The following is a 10,553-nucleotide window of genomic DNA, read 5'->3' on the forward strand; positions in this document are numbered from 1 at the left end:
AAAACAAACCCTTGATGGCCAGCAGGTCAGGCAAACGGCGGGACTGAGCCTACACCTGAGTGTCCCGGAGGTGCAGAAGTCAGCAGATTCCCATGAAGGCTGTTGAGCACAGGGAACAAAGATAAAGAGTTGCAGGATTGCGTCTAAAACCAGACAAGATACGGAATATTGGTGGCAGTGCTCTGAATAGTGATATGGGGAGAATTGTTTCTGACTTCCCCAGAGTTTCCTTCTTTTCAGTCAAACCTAAACTTTGGCATCTACTTTTCTTTTCTTTTTTTTTCCCCCCAGTTGAGGCTCTTTGGGGGAAAAAAAAAAAAAAAAAAAGGGAAAAAAGCTCGCACTGCACTGCACCCAAGGCTGTTTAATCCCAGCAATCGCGCCAGCCAGCCGCTAATAGATCGTTTTACCCCTCGCTATTTCTAGGGATGCAAAGGAAAAGGAGCTCTGCTCCTTTAAGCTAGCAGAAAGCTTCTTTATATTCAGGTGGAGCCCAGCCTTCCTGGGCTATAAAGTTGCAGGGAGAGGCAGGGGCAGCAGCTGGTTTTTGCTTAGATCTTAGCAAGACTCCGCTCTCGCCATGGTAAGAGCATGCCTTGTCTCTGTATCCGTCTAAACGTGAAATATAAATTGTGTATTTTCCAAGTGCGCTGAGCTAAACAGCTTGCCCGCTCTTTTCCTCTCCTTTCTCTTGGGGGGTGTTAATTCCAAACAGCTTTGCTTAATTGCTGATTACCTTATTGTTTATTGATTCAGTTTTGCTCCTTATAAGGGAAAAGTGAGGGACCGGGATGGAGCAGAGCTGCTTTTTCGCTCTGAGTTCGCAGCTCCTGAGGTGGGGTCTGTGGAGTTGCAAAATTTCTGTCTCTTTAATACAAGTTGGTTTTGGCTTTTTTTTTTTTTTTTTTTTGGAAAACCAGCCTATCTCGATCCGCAGCTCTCTGATAGATGAAAATCTAAAGTTTGACAGTGCTGGGTCTTTCCCCTGGGTTTAACACGTCGACTCTTGCGCTGCCACAGGGAATTAATGCAACTTGCAGAGACATTTAGGATTTTCTTTTTTTTTTTTTTTTTTTTCTCCTCTCCTTAGGAGTGAGCTGCCATGTTGCCTTTGTCTGCTACAAACCCTTGGGATTAGATATTAAATGAATAAAGTCCCTCTTCCTCCTAGCTTTTTAACCAAATCTTTGCTCTGAAGAGTTTCCAGCGGTGAAACGGGAGTGGGTTGATCTGGTTGCTGAAAAACCTGCGACCCTGAGCAGCGCTGATGGACCTAGCTGAAACTTTGTAAAGAGTAACACAACCCTCACCTTTCCTAGGGATGGAAAAAAGTAACTTGTTGGAAAATCCCATGGTGTCCCTTTGCATGTTGCAAAGGGAGGAAAACTTCAAAGTCACTCGTAGCGAGCCAGCTTTTGAACTTTTCCTTTTATCTGCTGGCTTCTAGAGCCTGTCCTGGCTATAAAACAGTTAAACCTTTACGGGGTAGTTCCAATGGGAAAATCAGCTGGACAACAATAGGCTGCCTATAGCCGGAGTCCGATGCAAGCGTTGGAGATCTGGGATTTCCAAAAACCTTCTGGTGTATTTGAGCAGCGGGGTGGGGGGTGGACCTGCAGCTAAAAGCTGCACTTTCTTCATTCCAGCAAGCTTTTTTTTAATTTTTTATTTATTTTTTTATTTTATTAATTCCCATTCACTATGCTCTGGGCTGAAAATACCAGTGCTCCCAGGAAGCAGGTGCTGGGAGTAGGGAGCTGGGAGAGGACAGTGAGTGGAGCAGCTGTCCCAGCTCGCGCTGGCGGAGCGGCTGCGGCGCTGACCCTTGCAAACTGTGGTGAGGAGCTATTGCAACCATCTTGCTCGAAAGGGATGGGCAAATGGCAGTCGGCATTTCCCACATAGTGCAAATATCAACTTGGAGAGGGAGGACTTAAACACAGCCTCCACACCCAGCAGAACTGGTGGTCCTGGCCCGGACTGGGATTAAGCGGTGTTTAGGCAGCTGTGGGTAAAGGGGGTGGGTGTCCCTCTGTGGTAGCAGGAACGTTCATCCAGTTGGTGTCTAGCTTTATGGTGGATGACCTGGACATGTGGTGGCCACTGGAGTTGCTTAAGGGCTGAGAAACATCTTGGCACATCCACACGTGGAGACTAAGAGGAAAGAAGTGGCATTGCATCCTCTCCTGATGGCTACTGCCACAAGTGGTTGGTGGCCAGAACTGTCTAGCACTCCTTAGAGGGTGGTGACTTCCATGTAACTTCATCCTTCTGGCAGGATAGTGATGCCTAGGGATATCCCCACACAACGTGTCCTCTCAGCCCTGAGACGACTGGGTTGCCAGTGGCATTTGTCATGCTCTGCTCAAAGTGGGCTACTTGGAGCAAGGGAGCTGGCCTTATCTGTGGACACGCCCAGTTCGGGGTAGGACTGGGTGGTGGAGTGAAATGGGGTGACTTGAACCAAGCTGCCCATCAACACTACAGGTAATGGGATCAACTGCTTGCCATCCCCTGGTGGGATCACCAGCTCCCTTCCCCCTTGGGAAGCAGCACTGCCCTGTGCCATGCGTGGCGTTAATTGGGAGTCTCTGCTTGGGAGCTGGGACCTGAGCCTCTGTCATCGCTGAAGCAGTGCTTTGATCTTGGAGTGGTGGAAACAGCAGAGATGCCAATTACCCAGGGAAGCATGCAACCATCAAAAGTCCCGAGAGAGTCTCCAAAGGCACCAGTACCTCCAGTCCTGCCCTGGAGGTAGTTAGAGGCTCCTGGAGGGTGACCTGGTTAAACTGGGACTCTCGGCCTGCCTTTGGATGACTACTGGTTTCTTCCAGCTTAATTTCTTGCTGTGGGTTTCCCAAGCTTGGCTTTTCCTTGCTTGGCACAGAGCTTTTTGAGCTGTTGTCCCTGATGCCCCGTTGCTCTGGGACGTGGGGGATTGACAGCTGCTCTACGCCATGGCAGGGCCAGTTGAGCGCCGATTGAGGAGCCAGCACTGCTCAGCTGCTTCCTGCCTCAGCACAAAGCCCATCACCCCCTTCCTTCCTCCTCCCCTGGGCTGGGGGAGCCCTTCCTAGGGATGCTCGGTCTGCGGCTCCGCTGTGTCCAGCTGCCCTGCAGATCGCGGGTTGATCCTCGCTCCAACTCCCCGCGGTGGGCGGAAGCCGCCTGTTTCCCTAATTATCCGCGGTAGCAAATGGCTCAAATGAGAGCCACGGGGGCTAGCGCTAAGTCACAGGATGTCTTAAAAAATCACTTTAACAGGCCGTTTCCCATTCCAGAGGGAATGCATTTCCATCCACATCGGGCAGGCTGGCGTGCAGATGGGCAATGCCTGCTGGGAGCTGTACTGCCTTGAGCATGGGATCCAGGCCGACGGGACCATTCCTGGCCCCAAGCAGGTGAAACCTGTGGAGCCGCAGTCTGAACAAGTGGATTCTTCTTTCGAGACCTTCTTCTGTGAGACAGCGTCTGGGAAGCACGTTCCTCGGGCAGTGTTCATAGACTTGGAGCCCACTGTCATCGGTAATAGTGGGGCAGTTGGGCGTTGTGATGTCTTTAACTGTGTCTCCTGACCCTTCTTACCTGGGGCTTGTGTAGCTAGCTGCCCATATTGAACAGTCTCTCCCCATCTTTCTTGTAGGCCCCCTTGAGGTACTGGAAGACCGCTATAAGGTCTCCCCAGAGCCTCGTCTTCTCCAGGCTGAACAGCCCCAGCTCTCTCATCTTTGGTAGGATGGGTGCTACACAATCCATTGTTCTGTGGAAACTAGGTGTCTTGCTACTGCAAGCCTTCTATTTCCCCTTCCAGCCTCAGCTCCTTTAGCGATCTCTTGGTGTCTGATTCAGTTGTGGCACTTGGATTTAGAGTACCTTCCTAGAAAACAAATTATTTATTTTGCCCAAGGAACTGGTGGGAATGACTCCCAACAACCTGCACCCATCTATCTGCTTCTACCTTCTAGGCTTCTCCTGGGCGTTTGCTCCTATCTTACCATCTGGGATGTGTGACTCATTATTTCATCTAAGGGAAGGAATGTAGACCTTTGTTTTGGTTCCACTTAATTTTTAGGCACCTTATCAAGGCACTAAATTGAGAACCTAGTGAGTAGAATATGAAATGTCTCCAATATTGAGACTGAGGGGGTTTAAATAACCTCTGGAGGTGTTGCCAACCTCATTGACTGCATGGAGCCCAGAGAAACTGCTCCTAAGGCCTGTCTTAATAAGCTACCCAAAGCTGGGTTAGATACACTTATCAGAAATGTCAACACTGGAGGCACTCTGTCTCCTCTTCAGTGAGCTCTATAACAGAGGATGGAGGTAGTGCTTCTGTCCACCTCAAGATACTTTGCAACAAGCAGAAACAGAAGCTGTATGTGCTAAAAATAAAATTGGGAACATAGGCAGTGTCCTAACTCTTTAAGCCAAATTGCATTAGGATCTCAAGGTGGCTGCTGGGTGAAGATGGAGGAGGTATAGTGGGACCTTGACAAGTTAGCCTGAACAAGGTTGTTCTTACCCCTTCCAGTATTCCCAGTCTCAACTAACCATGCCATGACCATCAGCTCATGTGGGCTCCTGGTAGATTTGCTGTGTGTTTTTACTCTGCTGATGTCCAGAACCTGTAACTGTGTGCTGCTCTCCATGACTGCTCCTCCTTGTGTAGATGAGATCAGGACTGGGACCTACCATGCGCTCTTCCACCCGGAGCAGCTCATCAGTGGAAAGGAAGATGCTGCCAACAACTACGCTCGCGGCCACTACACCATTGGGAAGGAGATTATAGACACTGTCCTCAGCAGAATTCGTAAAATGGTAAGAAAAAAGACAATCTTTCCCTTGAAATAACACACTTCAGACAATATAATTAAACTTTGAGTTTGGGGTAAAAGTCTGGGAAGAAGAAACCCTTAATGTGAGCTGAAGGGTGGCGGCTGTTGTGATTAGGTTTGGGACTCAGGGAAGCAAGGGGCCATCTGAACCTGCCGTTGCATATTATGTGTGTCGTGTTATTTTGTACATTAGACCTAAGACTGACAAGAAGGACTTTTGACCCCAGGGAAGCCACACCCTGGTTGTGCAATTGCAGATATTAATTCTAAATGGATGATTGGTAGCAAGGCTGGGAAGACCAAACTCCACTTTTGATAGGAGCAAAGCAAGATTGTGACAGAGTACTTGGATGCATGTCGGTGAAATGTTTTTGAGATGTCTCCTAATGGTCTAGGACCCATATGCTACCCCCCGTCCCCTCTCAGGTGCTGAGGTGTGCACTGAGCTGGTAATGGAGCAATTTGCCAAGAGTTTCCATCTGACCATGTAGAGCCACCTGTGGTATCTCTGTGCAAATGCTGCAATTGATTAAGACATTTACACTTAAGATGCTCAATAGGGCGATATACTGAGTGAATCCACTCTAGGGACTGGGTGCACTCTGACCAGTAAGTGCTCTAAGCAGAATTTATTGCTGTATTTGCGATGATTATTCCAGTTCGTAACAGAGAGAGGTAAATATGCATTATTCTGCTGCAGGCTGACCAGTGCAGTGGACTCCAAGGGTTCCTGGTCTTCCACAGCTTTGGGGGAGGCACAGGCTCTGGGTTCACCTCCCTCCTCATGGAGCGCCTCTCCGTGGAGTACAGCAAGAAGTCCAAGCTGGAGTTCTCTGTGTACCCAGCCCCACAGGTCTCCACAGCAGTGGTGGAGCCCTACAACTCCATCCTCACCACCCACACCACCCTGGAGCACTCGGACTGCTCCTTCATGGTGGACAACGAAGCCATCTATGACATCTGCAACCGCAACCTGGACATTGAGCGTCCCACCTACACCAACCTCAACAGGCTGATTGGGCAGATTGTCTCATCGGTCACTGCCTCCTTGAGATTTAACGGTGCTTTGAATGTTGACCTGATTGAATTCCAGACCAACTTGGTGCCCTACCCGCGTATACATTTCCCGCTCACGACCTACGCGCCCATCATCTCGGCAGAGAAAGCCTACCATGAGCAGCTGTCAGTGCCAGAGATCACCAACGCTTGCTTTGAGTTCTCCAACCAGATGGTGAAATGTGACCCACGCCGTGGCAAGTACATGGCATGCTGCTTGCTGTACCGAGGTGATGTGGTGCCCAAGGATGTGAACGCAGCCATTGCGGCTATTAAAACGCGCCGGTCGATCCAGTTTGTGGACTGGTGCCCCACTGGCTTCAAGGTGGGTATCAACTACCAGCCTCCCACGGTCGTGCCTGGGGGTGACCTGGCCAAGGTGCAGCGGGCTGTCTGCATGCTGAGCAACACCACTGCCATCGCGGAGGCGTGGGCCCGCCTGGACCACAAGTTTGACCTGATGTATGCCAAGCGAGCCTTTGTGCACTGGTATGTGGGGGAGGGCATGGAGGAGGGGGAGTTTTCGGAGGCCAGGGAGGACCTGGCTGCCCTGGAGAAGGATTATGAGGAGGTTGGAAGGGACTCGGCAGATGGAGAAGAAGATGAGGTTGATGAAGATGAGTATTAACAAACTGCAGTGTGTTCTTAAGGAAGCCAAACCTCAGATGAAATACAAACCCTCTGTCATCAAGCTAAACTGGTCCTGAGTGCCTGGAGGTGCTGAAGGATTGTCCTGGACCTCAACACTACTGTTTGACCTATTATACTGTTTCTGCTTGCATAGTCTATGTGCTCGTAATGCACTTCTGTAGCATGAGTGTCTCCAGCTTTATTACACCGCTGTTTATCGATGAGTGAAGACGAGTAGGTGCCTGGCTTCGTGTGGGGGACACAACCTGCCTGGGCAGAGGGTCCTGGGGCCTAGTCCAGGGGAATGCTGCAAGCTGCCTGCTTTGGCTGAAATGGCAAATCCACGCTCTGGCTTTTATTGTAAAAGCACCTTTTAATTAGAAATGTACCTGTACACTTCTATGCAACTGTCATTTTGTATTTGAATAAAGACTTTTTTTTTTTGTTTGTTTGTTTTTTTTTCCTTCTGAGTTCTTTAGATTTCATCAGCACCTTGGTGTGGGGAGGTTCTAAGTGCAAGGGACAGATGCCAGGAAGGTGGATACCGCCCTCTGGCCAACCCCCACTTATATAGTGAGCATGACGTTCACGGCATGGAACACTCTCTTTGGCCAGTGTGGGTCAATTATTCTCTCTGTCTCCCAGCTTCCTGCACCTGCACATTAGCAAGACGGGGAAAGCAGGACAGTGTCCTTGGTCTCATTCACAACAACTGGTATCGTCAGTGTGTTTTATCAACATTCTTCACACACAAAAGCCAAAACACCCTGGCTGCCGAGAGGAAAATTAACTCTGTCCCTGCCGAAACCAGGACAGGATGTTGTCTTGGGGAGCATAGCAAAGGCTGATAAGGGTGTGTGCTGGTTAGGCCATCTGTGAGGATCATCTACTGTAATTATTGCTGTGAGGGAAATGACCTATATCTGCAGGGGCTTGCCTGTCTGGAGCTGGATGCTGCTCTTAGCACCTTGAAGAGCAGCCCAGAGGAAGTGTGTCTGTCAACAGGCAGAGAATCTCCAGTTTGACCAGTACCATAATGGAGTAGTGCCCAGGTTAAGAGCACCTTTCTGGTGGGATTTTGCCTCTTTGACCATCTCTGGTGAAGTCCCTGAGGAAATCCTGGTTGGTGGGGCAGCGCTGTAGCTCTGAGCTGGGGTTTTGCTCAGGAGTTACTGCAGTTGGTATGAACATGAAACCAGCCCCATGTGCCTGGGGTTGGAGTTTGCCCCGGGAAGGTGAGTCAGGTCCATGTGATGATATGACTCAGGAGGAGAAGCAATGAAATGCCCTTGTAAGATATGGAGAGGAAGTGTTCATAAGCCTGTGAGAAAGGCTGGCTCTCCGCTGCACCGAGTCTCTAGGTGCCCTGCTCATGGCTGCTGTGTTACACTTTGCGTTTGTTGCCAGCATGAATGGGCAGTAGATGGACCACTAGCAGGATCCCTGTTGGACTGACACTTCCTCTCTGCTCAACTCACTGCTGTGAGATTGCCTGAATTAAACATTAGACATGTCCCATTGCCCTTGGGTAGACTGCGTATCAGACTAGACTCTGAGGCTGGTCCTTCTGGAGGTGGTAACCAGCTCCTGCCTCATCTGATGGGTCCTCTCCTTCATCTTCAGCTCTGCTAGATTGATGGACCCCCATTGAGACACCCCAAAGCTGCTAAGCCCAAAGACATTAGGGCTGAGTGGGTCTCGTCTCATCTCATCAACCCTAGGCAGTTGCTTTCCACCCTGTGATTCCTGGGGACAGAGCTCACTCACCTGCTGGGTTTCCAGTTGGTTGTGCCCCACACCATGCCCTTGACACTGACAGTAACCCTAACAGGGGAATAATAACTGCTCTGGTTTGCAAGAAATGAGACTGTTGAGGGCTCAAAGATGCTTTTTAAAGGAGCAAAGATGATTTCTTTCTCTGTGCCTTCAGGTATGCATACAGGGAAGTTTCCAGGCATGGTCTTGAGGGCCAGCACCTTTCTCTGGTGGCTCCATTTCCCACAGACAGCTGGGGCTGGAAGCCAGTGGTTCAGTCCCCCAAAACTGTGAGTGACAGCAGCCTGAGGCAAATGCAGGGTGAGCATCACTCCCGTATGAAGCCATGATCCAAGCCAGCATGGCTGAGCAAGGGCAGTCATGTGCTCCTGCAGCTTGGAAAGCCATCAGCACCAAGGGTGATGTAATTGGAGCAGTTGTTTATTACTGAGATTAATTACTCCACCACATCCATCAGCACAGAACTGCTCCTGCCCTCCCACAAGCTCAGTGAGGGAGGGAAGGAAATTGTTTTCCTAGGGGAGATAGCAATCCCATTGCTTTTGTGGAGTTGGCATCTCCAGCTCAATGGAGATAGGCAGTGTTTTGGCATCTCCGCAAGCAGTGGATCCTCAGACCAACACCCAAGAGCACCACACACTTCATTGCATAGCTTTATTTTCCCTACCTGTGTGCTGGAATTCCAAAAGGTGATCATAAAAAGAGTCCATTGAACAGCCACACATGGAGCAGCCATGTGAAAAGAAGAAAATTTTTAGAAGTATTTTTTTTTCCCAAACAGGAGGTTGAACCACCAAAAATGCAGAGTGTTCAACAGATCCATGAAGCCCTTCTGGTGTCATAAAAATCAGATGGCCTCAATGTGACTTGCTAGAGCCCCCTCCTGCAGCTCTGCACTACGAGCGCTATGATGAGCTGCCTTGACAGTGGACCACAAGGAGGGTAAGACCATGAACCCCAAAGCAGGATCCCTTTTCCCAAGTCATCATAAAAAACCCAACAAACAAACAAAACAAACCCCCCCCCAAAACCCCACACAAACAACAACAAAAAAACCAAACCCAACCCCCCAGAAAAACTCTACCCCACAACCAACCAAAAAACCATACAAAACCATCAAGCAACCCTTATTTAGTTGCTGGCCAGGTACCCAGGAGGAGAAGGCAGAGCTGGCATTGCACCTACTTTCTTCCTGCTTCATCCCCTCCTTCTTTGCTGGAGGGAGGTTTGGGCATCACTTTGGGGTCTACGTCAGCCCTCTGCAGAAAAGCGTCTCCCAGCACATCAAGCTGCAGCTGGAGGTCCCGGGGGGCTCAAAAGAGGCACAGGAGAGCTCATTCCCTCTTCTGCAGTCATCACATTGCCAGCCCCACCAGTCCAAGCAGCAGGCAACTGGAGGTGAGACAGCCCCTCAGGAGCTCCCACCTTGGGAGCCCAGCAGTAATGGCAAGTGGAAACAGGCTTTAAAAATAACCACCCCCCTTGCACCCTTGCCTCAGATTGTTTAAGCTTTCCTCAGTTGCATCACCCAGCGCAAGAGGGAAGAGGTCTAACTAGCGAGACAGCTCCTTGCTTTAGAGGCAGAGTGAGCTAGGACATGGTTGGGGTGCTTCTGCAGGGGGTCTAGCAAACAGCAGAGGTAGTTGAATCCTCAACTCCAGTTGGACTTCCAGGTCAGCCCAGCCCTGGCAGCCAGACATGGATTGCTTTAGCAGGGCTCCATATGGGACCAGAGAAACCTGATCCCAGTCCCTGCTGTGCCTTGGAGCAGAGAGCAGCACAGAAGACCCAGATCCAGCTGTGACTGGGCACACAGAGACCATGGGCAGACAGTGCCTGAGTGGGATCATCACCCCAAAGTTCCTTTTAACACAGGAGTTCCACCCCAGGGCAGATGGCTCACATCATGCTGTCACCCACCTGAGGTCACATGGCTCACCGCAGCATCTACGAGCAGACAAGCCCTACAGGTAGGACTGCAGTGACCAACGCAACATGGGAACCACCCTGCAGCCACCAACCCTTAAGCCAGTTAGGTGGCCTATCAAGACAGGAGAAGATGTTTTGCTAGTTACCATTTATTCAGCCAACTTCATGCATACACAAGTCTTGACCAATTAGTTGCTTCTAGACAAGCAATAGAGTTTCCAACTCACACTTCCTCAGACCCAGCCCACAACTCACTTCTCTGGAAGGAATTATAGAACTAGGACACAAAAAAGCTCCATCCAAGTTGTGTTCCCACAGGTAAAAATA

The 10,553-nt window shown here is 50.0% G+C and overlaps 1 protein-coding gene across 1 annotated transcript; it reads left to right on the plus strand.

The window, feature by feature from the left end:
- The first annotated feature begins 540 nt into the window (after positions 1-540).
- LOC104483372 (tubulin alpha-1D chain) lies at positions 541-6,973 on the plus strand. The gene is made up of 4 exons (XM_010125120.2): positions 541-583; positions 3,282-3,525; positions 4,670-4,818; positions 5,536-6,973. Exons 1-4 carry the CDS (start codon positions 581-583, stop codon positions 6,517-6,519), a joined length of 1,380 nt encoding a protein of 459 aa, XP_010123422.2. The 5' UTR covers positions 541-580; the 3' UTR covers positions 6,520-6,973.
- The last annotated feature ends 3,580 nt before the right edge of the window (positions 6,974-10,553 follow it).

Source organism: Chlamydotis macqueenii, chromosome 1 (assembly GCF_036417535.1).
Source record: "Chlamydotis macqueenii isolate bChlMac1 chromosome 1, bChlMac1.mat, whole genome shotgun sequence".
NCBI lineage: Eukaryota > Metazoa > Chordata > Aves > Otidiformes > Otididae > Chlamydotis > Chlamydotis macqueenii.

Coding starts and splice junctions, on each gene's coding strand:
- LOC104483372 (XM_010125120.2), top strand. Junction 3,526..4,669: donor CTTGGAGCCCACTGTCATCG/GTAATAGTGGGG, acceptor CTCCTTGTGTAG/ATGAGATCAGGACTGGGACC. Junction 4,819..5,535: donor TCAGCAGAATTCGTAAAATG/GTAAGAAAAAAG, acceptor ATTCTGCTGCAG/GCTGACCAGTGCAGTGGACT.